Source organism: Macaca nemestrina, chromosome 14 (genome assembly GCF_043159975.1).
Source record: "Macaca nemestrina isolate mMacNem1 chromosome 14, mMacNem.hap1, whole genome shotgun sequence".
In the NCBI taxonomy this organism is placed as follows: Eukaryota; Metazoa; Chordata; class Mammalia; order Primates; family Cercopithecidae; genus Macaca; species Macaca nemestrina.
The window spans coordinates 80,846,112-80,870,640 of record NC_092138.1 but is presented as its reverse complement, the minus strand read 5'-3'; the positions used below and the strand labels follow the sequence as shown (position 1 = coordinate 80,870,640).

At 42.9% G+C, this 24,529-nt stretch overlaps 1 protein-coding gene and 1 long non-coding RNA gene across 5 annotated transcripts in view; one reads left to right on the top strand and one right to left on the bottom strand.

Moving 5' to 3' along the window:
• Window positions 1-7,086, bottom strand: part of LOC105481058 (uncharacterized) — a 35,731-nt gene extending 28,645 nt beyond the window's left edge. For 3 of the 4 annotated variants that reach the window (XR_011612781.1, XR_011612780.1, XR_003017889.2), the window contains exons 1-2: window positions 6,787-7,086; window positions 4,273-4,381 (exon numbers count right to left, since the gene is read on the bottom strand). This is a non-coding gene — a long non-coding RNA (uncharacterized lncRNA). The remainder of the gene's footprint in view (window positions 1-4,272; window positions 4,382-6,786) is intronic. The other variant, XR_986746.3, reaches the window with a different exon arrangement.
• A 98-nt stretch (window positions 7,087-7,184) lies between these two features.
• LOC105481057 (thioredoxin) lies at window positions 7,185-20,146 on the top strand. The gene is made up of 5 exons (XM_011740333.3): window positions 7,185-7,357; window positions 12,248-12,352; window positions 12,828-12,887; window positions 19,209-19,274; window positions 19,897-20,146. Exons 1-5 carry the CDS (start codon window positions 7,334-7,336, stop codon window positions 19,957-19,959), a joined length of 318 nt encoding a protein of 105 aa, XP_011738635.1. The 5' UTR covers window positions 7,185-7,333; the 3' UTR covers window positions 19,960-20,146.
• Window positions 20,147-24,529: the final 4,383 nt, after the last annotated feature.

Genomic DNA, 24,529 nt, shown 5'->3' with positions numbered 1-24,529 from the left:
AGCCTCTTGAGTAGCTGGGACTACAGGCGCGAGCCACCAAGCGTGGCTAGGCAGAGACGGGGTTTCACCATGTTGGCCAGGCTAGTCTCAAACTCCTGGCTTCAAGTGATACAACCACCTCGGCCTCCCAAAGTGCTAAGATTACAGGTGTGAGCCAATGCGCCCCGCCAGGATTCCCTTATTTTTCTTGCCCAGTTGCTCTTTTGAGAAGTTGTAGTACAACATTGAGTATAAGTAATGAGAGCAGACGTCCCTGTATTTTACCTGATCCTAGCATATAAGGAGGATTCTGACCCTACCTTTCTTAGTTATGTGTAGCTCTTGAAGCATTATGTGAATGGCTACGTCTCATTTGTAAAGAGGACACCAAGTTCTTTTTATTTTTATGCTTCCCTCAATGGCTCTCCACATCTCAGCATTTAAGGTAAGTTTGGCAGATCACCCAATTAGCTTGTCTGTGTTTAACATCTGTATCTTATTTGAAGGTTACCATTGCTAGAAAAGGCTTATCAACTTTTGCATGCACTTTCAGTTAGCCATGCTTAGAATTTTTGTGGCCCATGTCAGAGCTCTGCTGAAATGTTTCAACTTATCCTTGTTGCCTTATATATGTCTTTGTCTTTATGGATGGTTTTTGTGCCTAGACAGGGTTATTCAAAGACCACATTTTTTCAGTTTAAATAAACTTTATTGAGGGTATTATTTGTATCCATAAAAAAATATACCTCTTTTTAGTGCATTTTTCCTTAGGTGTAGAAAATGTACAGACCTATGTAATCACTAAAAAGTTTCCCGTGTCTTTCTGCAATCCGCCCACCCCAACACCAAGAAACCATTGATTTACTTTCTGTCACTATAGACTTACCTGTTCTAGAACTTCATACGAATGAGTTCATACAATCTTTAGTGTCTGGCTTCTTCCACTCAGCAGTGATTTTTATATTTACTCATGTTATTGTGTATATAAGCATTTTGTTCCTTTTTGTTGCTGAGAAGTATTCTATTGTATGGACATATCACATCTATTATTATTTCACCTGTTGGTGACATTTGGGTTGTTTTTAGTTTAGAAGTATTATGAATAAAGCTGCTACCAACATTCGTATGCAAGTCCTTGTGTACATGTGTTTTAATTTTTGGAGGGGAAATGCCTAGAAGTGGAATTACTAGGTCATATGGTAAATGTGTGTTTAATTTCACTAAAAACAAAAACAAAAAACAAAATTTGCCAAACTGTTTTTCAAAGTGGGTGTACAATTTTATAATCCTACCAGTAAAGTATGAATTATTTCCAAGTAGTCCACAATCTTGCCAGCATTTTGTAGTGTCTGTGTGTGTTTTCTTTTCTTTTTTTTTTTTTTTTTTAATTTTACCAGCCTGGAGGTTGCATAGTGGTATCTTATTATGGTTTTAATTTGAATTTTGCTGATGACCACCGATGTTGAGCAATCCATCTGTTTATGTGCTTACTGGTCATTTAGAAATCTTCTCTTTCTTTTGAGACAGAGACCCAGGCTGGAGTGCAGTGGCACCATCTCAGCTCACAGTAACCTCCGCCTTCCGCATTCAAGCAATTCTCCTGCCTCGGCCTCGCGATATATATTTTTTTATGAAGTATGTGTTCAAATCCATTCCCATGTTTTTACTGGTTGTCTTCCCATTATCAAGTTCTAACAGATCCCTATACATTCTCAATGTAGGTCCTTTGTTAGATGTACGTATTGAGCATACTTTCTCCCAGTCACAGACTGGGAGACATTTATTTATTCATTTTCATTTATTTTTAAGCAATGGTTTTCAAAGAGCAGAGATTTTTAGTTTTTATAATTTATTCTATTTATTTTTATTTTCTTTAGATGATTCTGTTACCAGTGGAAGAGATCCAAGTTACCCTGAGTCATCAGCAGCGAATCTGTACACATCTGCAGCAACTTCGTCCTTGCCACCTCAGAAGAATCCGACTTGATCTCAGGACTTTATAGGCTTGCCTCTTTCCCATGATTCTTCCCTCAGGGTAGGCTGCCTGCCTGCGGAGTGCCTGCCCCCTTACCCTTGGGAATTGAGCATGCACGGTGCTTTTAGGAAGTCATATGCATGCCCATCTGAAACTTTCTTCCCTTTTTCCAGAGGAGTCTGCCTGGAATGTCATATTTTGCCATTTTGTCTCTTAGTGTACATGCCCAGGCAGTTTCTTCTCCCTGGCATCTGGATTCATTTAACACTTTAATGTTAACAGCTGTGGATCACCTCCCTGGTGCTCTGGGTAGGCTACCACATTATCATTTTTAGAGAGGCGGTGAGATAATTGTCCAACCATCACCTGACATTCCTAGTGGGTGGGTGGAGAGCCCTCTCCTGCCTCACTCATGCCTATCTAACTACTTGTAACAATACTTAATATAAAGTAAAATCCACCTACTAGAGCATATATCCCTTCACAGGGGATGCAAGACTGCTAGCTTCCCCCACTTTTTAAAATTATTTTTTAATTGACAAGTGAAACGTGTACATAGTGATGGTGTACAACATATTTTGATATATGTATACAATGTGGAATCACTAAATCAAGCTAATTAACATATGCATCACCTCGCATATTTGTGTGTGTGTGTGTGTGTGTGTTGTGAGAAGCCAAATTTATTAACTTTTTCATTTATAGCTAGTGATTTCTGTGTTCTGCCTAAGAAATATTTGCCTACTGCAAGGTTGCAAAGATTCTCTCTAATGTCTTCTTCCAGTAGTTCCTTGGTAAATTTTAAGTAATTTTATGGTATGGTGTAAAGGTCAAGTTCCTTTTTCTTTTGAAAACAATTTTTTTTTTTCTTTCTAAAAATCCATGGGATTTTGGAAGGAGAAAGAATCTGGACGCAGCAATGGGAAGCACTTGCCTCACTGCCTGGCCGTGACATACATGGAACATTGTATGTCATACAATGATATACAGTGAGGGGGCAAAACTTGTGGTTAAAAGAAATATCTGGGAATACAGTGGTGCTTGCTGAATCCAGATGGTTCCATGCTACATGGAGAAAGGGCTCAAGGGGGCAGTGAGGGTGACCACTGGAGCAGATTAAGGGCTATAAGGAGCAGGGTAGGTTATCCACAGGGGTTATTATATTATCTGAAATTTACATTAAAATACTTGGCAATGAAAGTGTGATATATATTTGTGTGTAAATTAATTTTTACAATCTAAATAGTTAACATTTGATGTAATATACAGCACATTAGCATAAGGGATGTTAGATATTTTTCACCGGTGAAATGAGGGGCACTTAATACATGCAGATGGGCTTGAAAACTGTGCTGATACTTCCCCTTCATGGACAGAGTATAAGAATTAGTGAACACTGGATATAACTAGGTGACTTCTTTGAATCTCAATTTCCTTCTCTGTAAAATAGGGAAAATAATGTCTATCTCCTAAGGGATATTGAGAGGAATGATATGACACACCCAGCTCTAGGCTTGGCATTTAATGATTGTCCCACCCAGGTTAATTTGTTCCTTTTCCTTCTACCACTTTTTTTTTTTTTTTTTTTTTTTTTTACTGTAGTACTTACAGCTCCTGATTTTATGTCACTTAACACATTCTCAAAATTTTGAGTCCCCATCTCAACTCTCTTGCTAGACACAGTCTTGAAGCTTAACTAATGCTGGCCTCCCTCTGAAGATCCCATGGCAAAGCTCATCAAATCTTAGTGTACCCAATCACCTGAGATGCTTTTAAAAATGCAGATTACCATGCTGCTATAAAGACACATGCACACGTATGTTTATTGCGGCACTATTCACAATAGCAAAGACTTGGAACCAACCCATATGTCCATCAATGACAGACTGGATTAAGAAAATGTGGCACATATACACCATGGAATACTATGCAGCCATAAAAAAGGATGAGTTCGTGTCCTTTGTAGGGACATGGATGCAGTTGGAAACCATCATTTTCAGCAAACTATCCCAAGAACAGAAAACCAAACACCGCATGTTCTCACTCATAGGTGGGAATTGAACAATGAGATCACTTGGACACAGGAAGGGGAACATCACACACCAGGGCCTGTTGTGGGGTGGGGGGAGGTGGGAGGGATAGCATTAGGAGATATACCTAATGTAAATGACGAGTATTAATGGGTGCAGCACACCAGCATGGCACATGTATACACATGTAACAAACCTGCACGTTGTGCACATGTACCCTAGAACATAAAAAAAAGAAAAAGAAAATAAATAAATAAATAAATAAATATGCAGATTACAAGGCCCTACCTTAAAAACCTGATTCTGTATGTCCGTCTGGGTGTGGTCCAGGAATGTGCAGTATCATTGAGCACCTCTGGCTATGATGAATTAGGTGGTTAAGACCACTCAGAGACACCTGGGATGTGAGAAAAACTTGTTTCAGAAATCCTACAACTGCATTTTCTTCAAATTTGAGTTGAGACCCAAACAAAGACAGCTGACCTAGTTCTCCAGTCCCATGTGGAGGCTGGACTCAGCTGACCCAGGCCTGAAGTCAGTCCATCACCCTTGTTACATGTTTCTGCCCTTTTGGGTGACATGAAAACATCATTTTTGCTGGTCCGGCAGCAGTCTCTTATTTTTCTGGTAACCACCTGGATTTTCCCTACTCTTAGTCCAAAGTTTCAATCAAGGCTAATCCCTTTCCCCACCATGAAAGTGAAGGTCAGCCTCTCAGACATTTACAAGAACAAGAAAGAGGAACACACTTCCTGCAGAGATACTAAACTACTAGGAACCTAAGTCTGGAGCTGCCTACTTCACTCTTACATAGAGTGCCTACTTGAGAATGAAACTAGAGAGATGGTGCCCTGTGACACTGTTAGGCCCCTGGGGTTCTTGGTAATGAGTTACTAATTCTCTTTTTGCTTTACGTCAGTTTAAGCTAGAATGTCTCCTTGCAACTGAAAAGTCTAACTAATACACAGAGCCTCTACATTTCTCTGCACAAATGAACCCTTCCTCTCTGGGCAGTCCCAAATAATTCCCCTGTACCTCACTCTTCTCAAAGAACATCACCTCCTTGCCACAACTGCAGGGAAGCTGCTCCTTGGGACCAGATCCAGCCCACTTCTCTCTCTTCCTTGCAGGGGAGAAAAAGCCCTTTTCCTTTGAGGCTCATGTTACAGAGCCCACTGTTCATTACTACTGTCTTCATTACTTAATTCGTTTAAGACTGACACCTGTTATTGTCTCTCTTTCCACCCTAGCTCTGCCATCATTCCAGATGGATCTCATCATTCATTTAATAGCCTATAATCATAGTTCATGTAGCATTCACTACACACCAGGCACAGTTCTAAGCATTTTACATACATTTTAGTTCACTCAACCCTTATAATAGCACAAGCTTATTATTATGCCCACTTCTCAGATAAGGAAACTGACGCACAAAAAGGCTATTTAGACTTGCCTAGAGTTACCCAGTCATGAAGGGATGAGGACAAGGGAGTCAAATTGCAGAGTCCAGACTCTTAACACATACTCTGGCCTCCCAGTTCCTTATAACTGTACCATCCTCCACATCTACTCTGCGTTGGTTCTGTGGAGGTTAGGGAGAGGGAGTACATCCTTCACTGAGTCACTGAACATTGAGGATGGCCTGCATTGCCCCTTCCTGTAACTCAATGATTTGTTGTCATCACCTATGCAAATTCACCAACAAACAGATAAAGGCCAGGAAGCTAGGATGCAGCTGAACTGAAAACCAGCAGCAGAAAAGCAGGTTATAGATTCTGCTATGGGTGCTCCATACAGCTCCTTCCTCTCTGCCCCAATAACCTCCCTCTCTTTGGGAACGTTGCTGCATTCAGGGCAGTCTGTCTTCCCTCCCTCTAGGGCTGTCTTTAGAATGTGTCCCTTGCCTATATCCATATTCATGCTCCGTGCTCCTCAGCCCCCTAGAAACTTTGCACAATAGGTTCAAAACCTCTGGTTTCCTCCCTTCTTCTGTCTGAAAGAGCAAAAGAAGGAAGCCAGGGGTTCTAGGGGGCAGCCAGGCAGCAATTTCACCACCCCTAGGCAACCACACCTAGTTGCAGCTTCATTGGGAACAGCTCAGCTCTGAAAATACAGACCTGGGACTCTCCCTCCCAGCCTTCCGGCTCTCGTTCCTGTGAGCAGCTTTTCAACCTCCACTTTGAGCCGCTGACAGGCCTTCCTGGCGCCACAAGGTCAGCTAACATACCCACCTTCCACAATCCCCAGCCCTGCCAGACATAACCTGCAACAGGCATTCCTGGATCAATGCAAACTCCGACTTCTGTTCCAGGAGTCTGCCTCCTTTGAAAAAACTCACACAAATTTGCGTGCTGTCCCACTGTAAATGCTGTATAAGATGGCCAGGCCCAATCAGTCCCCGCAAGACACCGAATAAGAACTATCTATGGAGTGTTTACTATGTGCCAAGCACGGTCCTGATCACTTTGCAAGCACTATTAACCCTCAAAATAACACCACCGTGAGATTGAGACCATCATGATTCGCGTTCTACAGAAGGGAACACTGAGACTCTAGGAGGTCAGGACCTTTCTAGGGTCACAACTGCGTAACTAAGCTGCAGAGCTCAATCCGGCGGCACTTCCATCTCACAGGCAGCTGTCTGATGGTCAAGAGCCCAACCAGTCCCCCGGTCGTTTCTACCTCACTAAACCGGTGTTAAGCTGGAGCAGCGGGTTCAGCAGTGAAAATGAAAGAACAGAAGGAGGTTAGAGAAAAGAACGGTCACGGTAAATTCTGGAGAGGAGGCAAGGACGTACACACCGAGAAACTTCCTGGTCACCGTTACTCAGCACTTTGTGAGGTTCACGGGGCTGGGGGTGGCCAGGGCGTGGCGGGACTTTTCGAGGAATCCAGCCCTGCCTGGGCGGTCCCAGGACTGTCCCCATCTCGAGCGTGGGCGCGTTCGATTCAGGCGCGGCGGACGCATCCCCAGGTGACCTGGGAAAGACCTTGTGTCTCTGGGGGTGACTGTCCGTCTCCCTGCCTCCCACCGTCACGCGCAGTGCTGATCCCCACTTCCAGCTGGGGCGCGAGCTAGGCTTGGAGGCGCAGGAGCCGAAGCCCTGGAGCTCCGCCCCACGCTTGCGCCAGCCCCGCCCCGATCCCGGCTCGCAGGCTCCAGGGGCGGGGCGTGGCCGGGGCGCAGCGGCGGGCGCGGAGGTCCGGGCGGGCGCGCGCGCCCCCGCCACACGCACGCCGGGCGTGCCCGTTTATAAAAGGAGAGCAAGCGGCGACTCAAGCTCGGTCTGGTGCTTTGGATCCGTTTCCATCGGTCCTTACAGCCGCTTCTCAGACCCCAGCAGCAAAGATGGTGAAGCAGATCGAGAGCAAGGTACGCGCTCCCGGGGAAGGCCGGGGCGCCGGCGCCGCGGGCGGCCTCTGTAGCTGGGGAAGGCGGTGGCGGGAGATGCGGAGGCCGCCCCTCTGCATCGCCGGGGGAAAGGGACGCGGCGTCTCGGCCTGGGACTGAGGGAAGCGGCGGCCTGGGCGCGCCCAAGGCGGTGGAGCCTGCCCTGGTGGAAGGGAAGAGAGGGACGAGGGTCCCCTGGAGGGCGGAGTGGCGGTATCCAGCGTTGCCCGCACCCTGTGCCCCGGGGGGTTGCACGCACGCGGGGAGCTCCCGGGAGATGTGAGAGCGCGGGCAGCGTGAGGAGCCCCCACGCTGCCCTTCCTGCACCATCCCGTCCGGGCAGCCCCGACTGGAGGAAGGCGAGGGAATAGAAGGGGTCCGCCCTTGGCCCCCTTCTGTATCCAGATTCAGGCCCTAGGCAAGGATAGAGAGGGCCCCTTGCAGAAGGCACGGGTCGCTGGCCGCCGCTGCCTTTCCGTATGCGAAGTGATCCACCCGCAGCGGGGGTAGTGATCTCCCTTGGGAGCTGGTCTAGGCCGGAGACCCCCGGCTGCTTCCACCCATTCCCGGCCCCAAAGGTGACGCGTGCTGTATCCGCACTAAGGAGGCGGATTGCGGCTGGAGACCCCTTGGCACGTGCAGGTCTGGCCAGGAGGCCAGAGGGCCCCAGGTGACCGCGAGGAAGTGAGGTCCGGGCCGCGCCCACGGGACTCCTGTGGCTCAGGGCGTGTTTCCGGCAGCAGTGGCTTTGGAATGACTCAGTCCCCAAGGTTGGGCCCGGGGGCCCCGGCTGCCCTGCCCGTCCGTGATTCACCCTCAGTCGGTGGGTTTTGCTGGAGCCAGGGTTCCTCCTGGGTGCAGCCGCGCCCTGCTGCCTGCTCGCCGACCTATCGGTATCCCGATCGATGTTTGTCCTCTTAAAAATGCCCAAGGCAAAACAGACTTCCCATGTTTGAAAGTTATTGCAAGCCTAAAACCTTCTAGACTGGGAAACCCAGAGCCTAACACGCAGTGTCTAATGTAGCCATTCCAGAAATATTTGTTAAATGCAGCGTCAGAAAAGTGAGTGGAGGAAATTGATACTGCCCGAACGGTAGAAGACCCCTCGCCAGCGCCTACCCTGCGATTACCCCTCCCCACCCGCGGGAAGCAGGGGAGGGCGGATCCTCGCCCGCCTTGAGTGCCCTGACCTGTTTGGTGCCGGGTGGGCTTAGGAAACAGAAGTGTGTCTGCAATGTGTCCCCGATCCTTTTGTGCCTTTGATTGTTATTGACTCAGTATTTTTTTCCTCGTATGTTGATTGCCACTGTAGTCTTTTATCTTCCTCTTAATCAGTATTTTCTTAGTGGGATTCTCATTTTAGCAGCCCTCATGTGTTGAAAAGATCCTTAGTAGTGAATTGTCTTTCATATACTTTTTTCCAAGCACCTATTGTGTGACAAATTTTAGTCCATTCCTGGGGAAGGGAGTGGGGCTGGGATTCTGTTCTCCAGGGTCTGGCAACCTCAGTATAACCGAACTGCTGAGAACCCCCTCCACGGAGCCAGAAGACCTTTGAGTGGTCTATGTTAGTTGTCACAGTATCCAGCTACTACAAACAGAAAGTTGATTAGGATTTCTGGAGCACAGTTTAGTCCTCCCAGTTGTCAGAGCATGGTGGCACCTTTCTCTTCTACCAGTGACAAAGGTGTACAAGGGTGACAGGAACTTTAAAAAAAGCATTACAGCCTGGGGCCCACAGGCCCTGATAATCAATCCTCAAAGTAACAATCCAAAGTCATTGATCGAAAGTTACACTAATTTGATTGTTATTTGTTAGTTTGTTTTTTGAGACGGAGTTTTGCTTTTGTTGCCCTGGCTGGAGTGCAGTGGCTTGATCTTGGCCCACTGCAACCTCCACCTCCCGAGTTCAAGCGATTCTCTTGCCTCAGCCTCTTGAGTAGCTGGGATTACAGGCATGCGCCGCCACGCCCGGTAATTTTGTATTTTTAGGAGAGACGGGGTTTCACGATATTGGTCAGGTTTGTCTCGAACTCCTGACTTAAGGTGATCCACCAACCTCGGCTTCCCGAAGTGCTAGGATTACATGTGTTAGCCACCGCGCCCAGCCTGTTATTTGTAAATGTTGAATATATCTTACGTTTTCATCCTAATGGGCTAAATTGGCATCATTGGTCATTGAGAACAATTCTGTTTCTGAGGTAGTCTGTTAGTACCTTAGGGCCGACTGGGATCTATTTCAGAGAGGAATGGAATAATTGATTGTAAATGTGATGAGGAAGAAATAAACTTAAAAAAAAAAAGAAGAATGACACCTACCATTTATTCAACTCCCATCCACAAGGCACTTGGCTAAATATTTCAGAAACCACTCACACTTACTACCTTCAGAGTAGGTATGTTTAATCAAAGAGATCTTAGACTCTGCTCCTATTTACCCCAACTACATTGTTTTGCTTCCCCCAGATTATTGGTGTCAGTGATGGAGACATTTATTAATAGTAACTGTTAGTTTCTGTGAGCTAGAAACTGTTAGTTTCTGTGATTTCTTCTTAGTAATATACTCTTGAATAATTTTCAAGCTGATACCCGTTTGGAAGTATCAGAAGAGAGCTTGTACGTGAAGCCTGCGCATACCTGGGGTGTAACTCATGTTCATTTAGGCTAAAAGTTATTGTTGCATGCCTCTTTTCAGAATTTTAGGTACTTGTGTTTAAATTTGATTCAGAACTGTTTTGGAAAAGCCTTGAGTATGTTTGAAATACCTTCCCTCTTGAAAGTAATCTGAAGTTTTCAATGAGGGTCAATCATGTTAAAAAAACAAAAATGTCTATTCCAGACGTTGGCATTTCTTGACCTTTTTTCCTATCTCACCTGGATCTTGCAGTAAAGGATGCTTGGTTTAACTTTCTTGAAAATCACATTAGGGAAGGCTTTGAATGAAATTGATCTGGAACAATCAGTGATGATTTGGAAAAACAATTGCTACACTTCTAATGTACCCTGCTGCAGCCCTCCCCATGTCTCCATCTCTAGCGGTGGGGGTGAGGGATTTGCATAACTGAAAAATTTATGGAAGTGTTGTCCTACCTTTCTCAGGAACACCAATTGTGAATTTCCCAAAAACATGAGGTAGAAATTAGAAATCTAGAGAAGTAACTATTACTACCTGAGGTCACATTAGTGTTTTCTTGTTTATTTGGTTTTTTATCTTATGGTGTTTTATTTGATTTCTTTCTTTACAGGACCTCTTGTGGTGGCGAGAGGCGGGAAATGTTCATTTTTTATTAAACCTATTTGACCAGTGTTGTTTCCTTGAAGAAAACCTAGACTTCAGATAATAGATGTTTATGTTTTGATTTATCTTAATTGCTCTGGTTTGGTTTTCGGGTTTGGTCAGCACTAACAGACTAATTGTGGTTAAAATGAGTCCTTTGTTTTGGGGAGGCCAAGGCGGGTGGATCACTTCAGGTCAGGAGTTCAAGACCAGCCTGGTCAACATGGCAAAACCCCATCTCTACTAAAAATACAAAAATAAGCTGGGCCTGGTGGCAAAGGCTTGTAATCCCAGCTACTCGGGAGGCTGAGGCACGAGAATCACTTGAACCCCCGGGACAGAGGTTGCAGTGAGCTGAGATCAGGCCTTTGCACTCTAGCCTGGGCAACAAGTGAAATTCTGTCTCAAAAACAAAACAAAACAAAAATGAGTCCTTGGTAACTAGAATATTCGGTTCCCAGGGTTACAGTATCTAGATAGTAAATAATTCAGGGAAGTTACTGGTAAGAGATTTCTTTATCATTTCTACTAAGAATTTTATTTAACAAGCATTCCTTATGAAAAACAATATCTAAGAAAAATTTCCTTCATAAGGAACTAAAATTTTCATTTAATGAATGATGAGGGTGTAGTTTTAAAATAAAGGGCAAAAATCAAAAGTTGGTAAACGTGTGATCTCAACTCTGGAAACCCCATTATGCTTATGTCAACAGTGATGTCTGAGTGTTGAGGTTTGGGGAAGGTTAGTTTCCTTGACTTTTCAAAAAATTTTAGATTTTCGTATGGTCTACCATAGACAAATGAGTTTAATCAAAAGTCATAGCTTTTTTTTTTTTTTTGAGATGGAGTCTCCCTCTATTGCCCAGGATGGAGTGCAGTGGCACAATCTTGACTCACTGCAGCCTCCACCTTCTGGGTTCAAGCTATTCTCCTGCCTCAGCCTCCTGAGTGGCTGGGACTACAGGCATGAGCCACCACACCCAGCTAGTTTTTTTTTGTATTTTTAGTAGAGACAGGGTTTCACCATATTGGCCAGGCTGGTCTCGAACTTCTGACCTAGTGATCCGCCCACCTCAGCCTCCCAAAGTGCTAAGATTACAGGCATAAGCCACCATGCCCAGCCAACTTTTTTTTTTAAGTAACTTGTGATGTTTCAATTGCAAAATCCTATGTCTTTGTGACTTCAGGTGACCCCTTCATAATCCATAAGTGTTTAGTGAATGTCTACCGTATACCTAGCCTTGACATGGAAACATTTTTAGTACAAATATCTATTTTTATTTTCCTTTTGTTTGGTGGAAAGAGAAATTAGCCAGTTCACAATATTTTATAAAATAGTCATGAAGACATGAATATCAGTATGCTCTACACATTATATCTTGTTTCATCTTATCAAGTAACACTATCAACAATATATAGAATTTCTTCAAATGGAGTTTTATTTGGCTTGTTTGGGTTTTTTTTTTTTTTTTTTTTGGCTAAAAAGTAGGTCCTGAAAGGAGGTCCTCCAAAATGTACTTTGTGTGATTGTGTCGAGTCTTTCTTTTGAAGGTTTAATATTTATTTATTTAATATAAGCTTTTTTTTGCTGTTAGGCTGCTTTTCAGGAAGCCTTGAACACCGCAGGTGATAAACTTGTAGTAGTTGACTTCTCAGCCACGTGGTGTGGGCCTTGCAAAATGATCAAGCCTTTCTTTCATGTGAGTATTAAACAATGTCTACTTTGTAAGAGATTTGTGTTTATGGGTTGGTGGTCACAAAGGTAGAAAAGAAAGACAATTAAAGGATTTTGGTTTTGGTGGGGGGTTTCTTTGGCTGGATCATTGGTCTAGAAGCAGTAGTATAACAAATAATTTAGGTTTGATACATGTAGCCCATTGAAAATAAATTTTAGAAGTTAATTTTGTCTTAAATAGTTCTTTTTTTCCCACATTGAAACATGGGCCTTATTTGAAATCCCAGCCTCAGAGTTTGATATGACAAACTGTTTTATACTAGGAAAAATTTGATTTAGAGAAAATTTATGTCTCTTAGATCTATGTCTCCAAAGATCTAAATATTTGGATCTTTAATTAGTCTCTACTTTTATTAAGTTTCCATTTAAGAAGCTTGAGTACATTGATTGCCATTACCTAGTTCTAAATCTTTTTGGATTTTTCATTTAAAATTTTCCAGTCCCTCTCTGAAAAGTATTCCAACGTGGTATTCCTTGAAGTAGATGTGGATGACTGTCAGGTACGTAGCTGGAAATACGAGATACTACTGAGCTTTTCACGTTGGCCTTTTCCTCTGAATTGCACAGTGCTTTTTTCCATAAATATGTCAAATAATTCTAGAACTGTAATCCTATCTAAAAAGTTCTATCTCAGAAGAGCAGGTAAGTTAGGAGCTTAATCCTAGCTATCAGGAGCTGTATATCACATCCTAAAGTAAACAAAAATAAATCAGTGAGACTTCTGAATCTTATCGGCCACCCACCTTTCTAAAACCCTACGTTCTACTTTACACTCTGAGATGCTCAATAAATAGAGATTGAATTTAGCTATGATCATTACATCCATAGGCTTGATGGAGTCACCAAATTATGAGACCGCTTGTAGGGCTCTTCGTGAACTTGCAGTAGCGTGAGACCCTGCATTTGCAAGCCTATTCTAGTCTTGGTTGATTTTAGTCAATTAGAAACCACAAATGTTTTAACAGATAAACACCAAGGTACCTGAGAGAATAATTTGGAAGAAATTCCAGGTTTGGTTTTATTTAATGAATACTTGTTTTGCGCTAGGTATATGCCAGGCACTATTCTGGGTAGTTTTTAAGTATCAGTTCATTTAATCCCGAGTGCTGTTATCATCCCCATTTTATAGATGAGAAAACTGAAACACAGGTTGTTCATGAAGTTTCAGTGAGTATGTGGCTGAGCTAGGATTTAAAATGAAGTGGTCTGGCTTCTCAGCTCTTGACCTTAAGCACTACCCATTAGAGGATGCTCTGTCTTATGGTGGGTATAGATCCGGTGCTTAGCACATGACCACTGACCTAGGAGAGCCTGTTGAAGAGGTATCACTTCGGGGCCCTTTGCAGATAAGTGAGCATTTTCACTTAGCCCCAGTGGAGAAGGAAAGGCGATGGGGGAGGGGTGCAGTGTGGCAACAGAGGCGCTGGACCTGACTTCCAGTCCTGGCTCACTGGCTTCTGCTTTTAGGCCAGTCACTCCTCTTCCTTGAGCCTTAAGACCTGTCACATCAATCACCCAAGGTTGCTTATTCATTGAGCAAACATGGAATGTCCAATAAAGGCTGAAGGGTCACTTAAAACAGGCATATGGCAGTGCTCTCTAAACATGGGAGGGCGCAGCAACCCCAGATTGCATATTCTCAGCCAAATTTTGACTCTGTGCCTTGGGCAACCCCTGCCTTGGCTTGTGCTGTCTCCTCCCTCTGGTCTGTCCTTTTCTTTCCTACCTGACTAACTCCTTGTCATGAGCTTCACCCCTTCTCCACTTACCCCTTGTGTGCCCTAAGTACTCAGTGAATCTTGGCAATTATTATAATGATCTTTATGTCTGTCCTTTACCATTAGTCTCAGTAGATTCCTAGGATGAGGGTGGGACCCTGTCTTAATTCACCTTGGTTTCCCCTTCACCTAGCACACCTGCCTTGCATTTAGTATAGGTGTAGAATGAATGATGAATGTGGTATGGTTGTTAAGTTACTGTTCTAGATGTGTCCCAGAGTTGTTTTTTTTTTTAAAAAGAGCGTAATTGCACTTTTGTGGGGGGGGAAAAAAATCCTTGTTCCTTGTTTTAATCAAACTTAGTCTTATTTCTTCTATTAAGGTCAATTTAGCTAGGGGAAAATTGCACCTGGAGTAGAGAAATTCTAACTGCCACTGATCCTATCAGATAACAACTTGACTTTTTTTTTTTTTTTTTGAGACTAACATTTGAGAATAACAGTTATAATAACTCTCGCTCTGTCACCTGGACTGGAGTGCAGTGGCGTGATCTCGGCTCACTGCAACTTCCGCCTCTCGGGTCCAAGCAATTCTCTGCCTCAGCCTCCGGGGTAGCTGGGATTACAGGCATGCACCACCATGCCTGGCTAATTTTGTATTTTTAGTAGAAACGGTTTCACCATGTTGGTCAGGCTGGTCTCAAACTCCTGACTTCAGGTGATCCACCCACCTTGGCCTCCCAAAGTTCTGGGATTACAGGCATGAGCCACCACGCCCAGCCTTGATTTTTATGTGAAAGTAAATAGGTGCTAGATGCCATGATAAGCCCTTTGCATGCACTATGTCATTTAATCCTCACAATAACTATAAGAATATTTTTTATTAGCACCCTCATTGAACAGGTAATGGGACTGCAGCACAGAAGGTGAAGTCAGCCTCTTGAGGCAGAGCAATGCACCATACTGTACTGAGGACAGGTGTTCTTACTGCCTTTGGGAAGTACAGTCATGCGTCACTTGATGATGAGGATACCTTCTGAGAAATGTTAGGCAATTTGGTTGTGCACACATAGAGTGTACTTACACAACCTAGGTGGCATAGCCTCCTGTACACCTAGGCTATGTGGTAAAGCCTGTTGCTCCTAGGCCACAAACATGTAAGGCATGTTACTGTACTGAATACTGTAGGCAGTTATAACACAACAGTAAGTATTTGTGTATCTAAACCTAGAAAAGATATGGTGAAAATATATAGAACATTAAAAAATGGTATGCCTGTATAAGGTACTTGCCATAAACGGGACTTGCAGGACTGAGAGGTGCTCTGGGTGAGTCAGTGAGTGGGTGGTGAGTGAATGTGAAGGCCTAGAACCCGTAGACATTATAAACACTGTATGCTTACAGATTTTATTTTTAAAATTTCTTTTTGCAGCAGTACATTTATTATAACTTTTTTACTTTATAAGTTTTTTATTTTTTAACTCTAACTCTTCTAGTAACACTTAGCTTAAAACACGAATGCATTGTACAGCTCTACAAAAATATTTTCTTTATATCCTTAGTCTATAAGCTTTTTAAAAAAAGACTTTAAACTTTTTGTTAAAAACTAAGATTCAGACACATACATTAGCCTAGACCGACACGGTCAGGATCATCAGTATCACTGTCTCCCATCCCCACAGCTTGTCTCACGGAAAGGTCTTCAGGGACAGTAATATGCATGGACCTTTCATCTCCTATGATAACAGTGCCTTCTCCTGGAATGCTTCCTGAAGGACTTGGCTGAGGCTGTTTCATAGTAACTTTCTTCTTAAAAAAATAAGTAGGAATACACTCTAAATTAATGATGAAAGTATAGTAAATACAAAAACCAGTAACCTAGCTGTTTAGTATCAAGTAGTATATACTGTACATAATTGTAGTGATATGCTTTTTTAAGTGAAGGCAAGGTTGTTAAGAAAGTAAAGGAACAATGGCCAGGCGCGGCGGCTCACGCCTGTAATCCTAGCACTTTGGGAGGCCGAGGTGGGCGGATCACCTGAGGTCGGGAGTTCCGGACTAGCCTGACAGACATTGGAGGAACCCTGTCTCTACTAAAAAAAAATACAAAATTAGCCGGGCGTGGTGGTGCATGACTGTAATCCCAGCTACTTGAGTGGCTGAGGCAGGAGAATCACTTGAACCCAGGGGACGGAGGTTGTGGAGAGCCGAGATCACGCCATTGCACTCCAGCCTGGGCAACAAGAGCGAAACTCCATCTCAAAAAAGAAAAAAAAAAAAGAAAGTAAAGGAACAAAAGAATGTCTCCTCCATAGATAAAGCAGTCTGTAGTGGTATACTTTTTATGTAATTGCAGCACAGATTTGCTTGCACCAGCTAATGTGATGGGCTATGACATTAACCCATCACTAGGTGAGAGGAATTTTTCAACTTAATTATAATCTTATGGGACCACCACATATATGCAGTCTGTCATCAACCTAATGTTAATTGGTACATTACATTTGGTCATTGACCAAATGTTAAATGGTGCATTACTATAGGTGTGCAAAGCTCTCAAGGACTTCCGTATGACACAGCTCCTCCTTCATGTCTGCTTGGGGCACTCTCATCACCCCGAAAGTATCTTTTTTCTTTTTTGAGACAGAGTCTCACTCTGTCGCCCAGGCTGGAGTGCAGTGGTGCCATCTCTGCTCACTGCAACCTCCACCTCCCAGGTTCAAGCAATTCTCCTGCCTCAGCCTCCCAAGTAGCTGGGACTACAGGCGTCTGCCACCACACCGGGCTAAATTACATGTTTTTAGTAGAGACGGGGTTTCACTTTGCTGGCCAGGCTGTTCTCGAACTCCTTACCTCAAGTGATCCACCCATTTTGGCCTCCCAAAGAGCTGGGATTACAGGCATGAGCCACCGTGCCTGGCCTGAAAGTGTCTTTTAAAACCTTGAAGTGACCCTCTGACAAACTGGGGAACTTTAACTTTGCCTCCATAGACTCAGAAAAGTATCAGCAGTAGCCCTTTTGAAAATGAGAGACCAACCTTATTTCTCTGACAGCCAACAGGGTTGTGATACTTATTTTATAAATGGTGACCTCCCTCTGACCCTTACTTTGAGTGAGTTTTCAATAGTATGCATTCAATAAACACTCGCCATTTTTATTCCAGCCTTTACTGTCCTTGTGCCTCTTACTGGAACCTGTACTTTCATTCTCAGCAGGTGTCCAGGGTTAAAAGAAAAAGTAAAGATTACCTAGAAAGAACTCCTTAACAGTAGTGCCAACCACCATCCTAGAGGTCGTCATAGTGTTTGTAGCTGGCCTTTCTTCCCCTTGAGAGTTCTCTGTTGGTTTCCATGATTTGGTTCTCAACAGTCCTGCCTGCTCGCTTGCTGTCCTGTATAGCTTTTGCTGCTTAGTTGCTGAGTAGTTCTGTATTTCTTTCCCAGTCCTCTTTTAAGTGTCTGGCCGACATTTTCAATCCCCATTGGGTTCCAAACCAAACCAGTTTCATGGTATTGTCCTCCAAACCTTGCCCTCTTACAGCATGAACAATGTGTTGAGCGTGGGGTATTACAAGAATTCTCATTTAGCATTCCATAGTTGAGGAATGTCTGTTACTTCAGTTACCTTTGAGCTGCAGAAAAATCTTTAGCTGTAGCAAGAGCCACTTCTAGGAGAGGAGAAAATATGAATCAACTAGCCCAATTTGCAATGTTAGGAATTTGTGGATTTTCTAAGTAAGATGGCTTTCAAAGGTTAGAGTGTCAGAGTCACCTGAAGCTCAATCTTAACTGTAATGGTTTAAGATGGGGGTTGATGGGGAAACTTGTAGTACCCTTCAGGTGATTCTGATACTGCAGCAAGGTTTGAGAATCCACAAAGTCTTTTTATTTTTCCTCCCGAGATAGAGTCTCGTTCTTTCGCCCAGGCTGGAGTACAGTGGCGTGATCTCAGCTCACTGCAACCTCCACCTCCCAGGTTCAAGCAGTTGTCCTGTCTCAGCCTCCTAAGTAGCTGGGATGACAGACGTGCACCACCACGCTTGGCTAATTTTTGTATTTTTAGTAGAGATGGGGTTTCTCCATGTTAGCCAGGCTAGTCTCGAACTCCTGACCTCAGGTAGTCCACTGGCCTTGGCCTCACATATCAATTTTTAATTGAAAATAGGCAGGAGGCTGGGCGTGGTGGCTCACACCTGTAATCCCAGCACTTTGGGAGCCTGAGGAAGGCAGATCACTCGAGTTCATGAGTTTGAGACCAGCCTGGGCAACATGGAGAGACCTTGTCTCTACAAAAAAATAATATATACACACACACACACACACACACACACACACACACACACACACACACACACACACACACACACACACACAGATTAACCAGGTTGGTGGCATGTGCCTGTAGTCCCGACTACTGGGGAAGCTGAGGAGGGAGGATGGCTTGAGTCTGGGAAGTGAAGGTTGCAGTGAGTTGAGATTGTGCCCCTGCATTCCATCCAGCCTGGGTGACAGAGCCAGACCCTGTCTCAAAAATAATAATAATCAGTAAACCCAGTGTGGGGTTTTCCTTGAGGTTACTATGATTTTGTTCTTGAACAATTGCTTTTCATTTTTTTAGACTTTAGACCTTATATAATCATTCTGTGTACTCGGCCTTCATAATAAAACTGGAAAAATTATGAGCAAGAAACAAGAGGTACTAGTTCTAAGGAATAGTTAAGATTATAATACTGAGTCCAATTGTAGCAGAATTTTTTGTTGCTTCTTTGTATGATACTGAAAATAGTTGAGAATTTGATTGGATTAAACAACATATTGGATTGCTGGAGTATCTGAGGCTAGTAACCTTCTGAACATTCTGCCTGTTGATGTGCCCATCAAAGGAAGTAAATATTAATAAAACTTTTTCATTGAGAATATAACCGGTTTGGCTTTTGTACTGCAATTATATTCATTATATTAATTTTCATATGCTGAAAAATGTCCTCATGCTGAAATGTGGGGTACATGACAGGGAAAAGATTCTGGTTTTGGATTACTTCTGTCAAAGCTCAGTACTGAGTGTCTTGTATTTAATCCTCTCCCCTGCTACTTTCCCTACCAGGATGTTGCTTCAGAGTGTGAAGTCAAATGCATGCCAACATTCCAGTTTTTTAAGAAGGGACAGAAGGTACGTATATCTGACCTTTAAAACTCTAACTGGGCAATAGGAAACCCAGTATAAGTGAATAAACCACTGGAGTGATGTTCCCTTCAAAGATTGAGGCATATCGCCAAGTTCTGCTTTTAAGAATTTTTATTTATTTTATTATTATTATACTTTAAGTTCTAGGGTACATGTGCATAACGTGCAGGTTTGTTACATATGTATACTTGTGCCATGTTGGTGTGCTGCACAAGAATTTTTAAATGTGTCATTCTTCATTGGCTTAAGTACATAACATGACATCTAATTGAAAATTGATCTTTCCTAGAACTAGTCACTAAATCCCTCTAATTGGTGTTTCCTATTTATATCTTAAAGCACATTTCTTAGACTTGGGCAGTTCATTTGTTGTTGTTAGGTATTGTGTAAAAGAAAATTTGTACTTAAGCCTTTTGACTTTTCTTTGATATTTTTTCTTTGTTTATAACTTAAATGAACTGTATGTTATTCAAGGAAGTTTATTTTAAATAAGATTATACCTCTTCTCCCCTCCACCCCTATTCTTCCTTCATTCTATGCTGATATTTTATGTATAAAACAGTGCTACAATACTACATCTAATGTCAGTTCAATATTCTTTTAACAGGTGGGTGAATTTTCTGGAGCCAATAAGGAAAAGCTTGAAGCCACCATTAATGAATTAGTCTAATCATGTTTTCTGAAAACATAACCAGCCATTGGCTATTTAAAACTTGTAATTTTTTTAATTTACAAAAATATAAAATATGAAGACATAAACCCAGTTGCCATCTGCGTGACAATAAAACATTAATTCTAACACTTTTTAAAACTGGTGTCTGAATAGCTTTCAAAATAAATGCGAAATGATCACTTAATGTATTTTCCTATATTCTCAATCACTTCTTAGTAACCTTGTAGGCCACTGATTATTTTAAGATTTAAAAAACTATTATTGCTACCTTAATGTATTGCTACAAAAATCTCTTGTTAGGGGTAATGCAGGTAATAAAGTAGTATGTTGTTATTTGTTAACTTTTGACAGAGAAAATAGTGTTCTCTGTTCTAGCAGGTAAATCCTCTACGCTCGTCAAAAGATCAGCATGACCAAAATAGATGTCCACCCATGAAGCAATTGTTTTGTTTGTTTGTTTGTTTTGTCACAAGGATCTTGATTCTCCTCGAAGTATCTGAGAAAGTCTAGTTGTATAGGCCAGACATAGGTTCTGTCCTGAGTAGTAAAAGTTGTGGGAAATTATTAGTTATATCATTCAAAGAACATTGTTTCTTGTGTTCTAAGCACAGTAAGGGGTTGGGGGGTTGAAGAAACTATTTTTGAATGTACGTAATAATGAAGAGCAGAATTATCATAAGTCAGGCATCATCTATTAATTCATGTAATCTTTGCAACAATCCTATTAGATATAGATACTGTAATCCCCGTTTACCAGTGAGGAAACAGAGTGGTAATTTCCCCTGCATCACAACTAGTCAGTGGAGGAGTTGGGATTTGAACCAAAGAAGTCTGGTACCAGAATATGTGCTTTTAACTACTACATTGCCTGCAGTGCAACAATCTGAATAAGTAGGAAAATGATGGGCCCTTAGTTGAGTTTCTTTCCTCATGTGAAATTAGGATGCCAAACTCAGATGATCTCTCAAAATATGAATGGAATGCCTATTACATGCCAGGCATCATGCTAGGCTTGGAATAAAGATGTGACTAAGACACCCTCGTCCTCATACAGCGAACATTCTAGAAGCTGAGACAAACTAGTGAATAATAGACTGGTATATTCTACAAGGCAAAACCAAAAACTGGGTGCAGTAATTGAGAATAATAGGAGAACCTGCTTTGCATCAGGTGGTTGGACCTGGGTTCTGTGAGGTGACTGTAAGCTGAGAGCTGATGGATGAAAAGGACTTCAACCTGCTGAGAGCCAGGGAATCAGCTTTCCAGCAGAGAGAATGACAGACACAAAGGAGTCAAGGACAGTCAAGAAAGAGCTTGGTACCTTGTAGAATAATCAGAGGAGCATGAAATAAAGCTCGATAGAGTGGCAGGGCCAGGTCAGCCCAGGTGTTATTTGTTCTAGAAGGGATGAGAAACCATTGTAGGGTAAGTCAGGGTAACAAGCTTTGATAACAGGAGTTATTTTGGCACCTGTATAGAAAATGGAAACTAAAAACTGGAAAACCAGTTAGGCTTTTAGGTTGTTTTTTGAGATGGAGTTTTGCTCTTGTCACCCAGGTTGGAATGCAATGGCGCAATCTCAGCTCACTGCAACCTCCGCCTCCCAGGGTCAAGCCATTCTCCTGCCTCAGCCTCCCGAGTAGCTAGGATTACAGGCACCCACCACCATGCCCAGTTAATTTTTGTATTTTTAGTAGAGATGAGGTTTCACCATGTTGACCAAGCTGGTCTCGAACTCCTGACCTCAGGTGATCTACCCACCTCATCCTCCCAAAGTGCTGAGATTACAGGCATGAGCCACCGTGCCCAGCCCTAGTTAGGCTTTTGCAATTATCTAGATCAGAGATAATGATGGCTGTGACTAGGAGGACAATGGGGAGGTGATAGAGATGGAACAGTCTTAAGGGCTTGTGAGAGGAGGACCCAGGAGTGAATCTCAGGTTTCTGGTGGAAGCCCTGGGTGGTTGGGGTATGATGTGATGTCATGAGTGAGGTGAGGATGGGAGGGAGAAAGGGGTGGTGGTGAGGGAGTCAGTCTCTGGCCCTTCTGAGTTGGGTGCTTCTGTGGTGCACATCCCACTGAAGGTGCTGTGCAGTCTGTTGGGCACCTAGTTGAGAGCTCCAAGGACAGGTCTGGACTGGGATAGAAATTTGAAAGACATTGTCATGTAGAATGGCACTTATAAACAAACATGACATCACCCAGGAGGAGTCCAGAGTGAAGAGGGCTCAAGTTAGACTGAAGGACTCAATATTTGGAGGTCAAGTAGAATAGGAACCAACAAAGGAGACTGAAGGATGGCCAGAGGGGAAAGAGAAATACCAGAAGAGGGTTTGATCCTGGAAGAACAGAGGAGAGCATTTCAAAAAGGAAGGAATGTCATTTATCAAATTCCCTTGGGGCTAAGAAAGGTAAGATTGAGAAAACAAAATGGAAGTTGGTGATTGCAACACAAAATTCCTATGGAGGGATGGGGAAGGAAGCCAGTTTGGTGGGAACAGAAATCACATTTCTCATATCTGTCAAACAATCCGGCCACCTCGGCCTCCCAAAGTGCTGGGATTTCAGGCATGAACCACTGTACCTGGCCCAAATTTGTAGTTATAAAATGAATAAGTTCTGGGAAGCTACTGTGCAGCATAGTTACTATAGTTAGTAATACTGTATTGTTTACTTGAAATTTGCTAAGAGTAGGTCTTAAGTATGTTCACCCCACCCCACCCCCACACACAGACACAAATGGTAACTGGTGATATGTTAATTAATGTGATTACTACACAGTGCATTCATATATCAAATAATTACATTGTACACCTTAAATATAAGCAATTGTCAATTATACCTCAATAAAGCTGGTAATTAAAAAAAAAGAAAAAGAATGGATTCAGAGCACAATGGGAGAGATTGGTGTTGGTTATGTCTTTCCTCCACCATAACCAGTGAGATGAAAGTGAGCGCAAGGTTGAAGAGAACTTGTCGATTTGGGGATGGGAAGATGGTGTTTCCATCTGACAGTTTGTGTTTTCCAAGCAGGCAGTTTTGAGGAGAAGGTATGAAATTGTTATCTTCACAGTGGCAAAGCAGAGCATGGTTTCTGGGCATAGTTGAGTGCCCACATGAGGTTTGTTAGGACCTGAGACCTGCTGTGTGTGCAGGCAACCAAAGGTGGAGAGTTGAAGCTGGAGCAGGATTGGGTCTTGGTAGTTGAGTCCAGTAGCGAGTAGGGATGCAGAGAAGCTGACAGTACTTTTGAGGGATTGATTATACTGATGCAGTATAGAATCAAGGCTGGAGAAGTAGAGAGGAAAAGGCTGGTAAGCCAGAGAGAAAGGGGTGAGGATTAGAGGTCTTGACAAGGTCAAAGAAAGGTGGCAGTGGGAGTGACTGAGTAGGCAAACTTGAAGAGGATAGGAGGTGATGAGCAGAGCAAGATTTAAAAACAGGTTTGAGAAATAAATTTCCAGGGAAGACAAAGACTAGGGTGACCATGAGAAGATGGTGAAGTGGGATAGAGGAAGATTGGAACTCAGCAGGTCAAGGATTTGAGGCCAGGAGCATACGTGGGTTTCAGGGAAAGAAAATGGGCATAGGGATGGAAAGAGAAGTCTGTGAGGTGAACCATCTTTAGTGAGTGAGGCTGATAGCAGATGGCAGCAATAAGGAAGGTAGGAAGTGGGTACAACTTAATGAATGAGTTTCAAAGGAGTAGGAGATTTTGCAAGAAGTGGTTTGGAAGGGGCCTTAGGTGGGGAGGCAAGCAAAAAATCCAGTCACCTGACTTGGGTATGTGGAGTGTAAAGTGTTGGGGAGGAGGAGCCCTTAGGAGATTTCTGTTAAGGAAGGAGTTGATGTTCCAAGAACACATAAAAGATACAGAGACAGTTCGTGATCCAAAGCAAGATTCCAGCAGGTACTGTGAAAGGGACTGGGAGGGAGGGTTTGTTCAGGTTCAGGACGTGGCTCTAAATTTTGGCAGCACTGAGAATCAACTAGGGAGCTTTCCAAAGACAAAAGGGATGTTGGGATTCCACTCCCAGAGATTTTGCTGTAAATGGTCTTGAGTGTTGCCTGGACACTTTTGATGATCTGATGTGCATTCAAGGTTGAGAACCAGCAGTTTAAGGGATATACAATATGGCCAGGAGATGATGGGTGACCAGTTGATCACCCATTTCTGACAGTGATTGTGGTCAACACAATGAAATTCATTGATAGTCTCTTAGCATGAGATGGGCAAACATCCTAATTGTTGCAGAAGGTAGTTAACAGATGCTTTTTATTTCATGATTCAAAAGCAGTTTAAGAGATGAACATAAATATCATAGTGTTTCTTCTCATTCATATCGTTTCATAGCTCTTTACTGCCAACCTCCAAAAAATTCAGATGCTAAACTTGGTTGCTTTGTTACGGAACAAGTGTTTAGAGTAGATGCTTCAAACTTGAATATATTATCACCTATTTAAAATATTAAAGATATTAGAGTTAACTAAAGACCATACTTCATAAAAATCTCAGTATTTGCACAGCACAATTCAATGTCACATAAATTCTATTGTCCCCAAAAT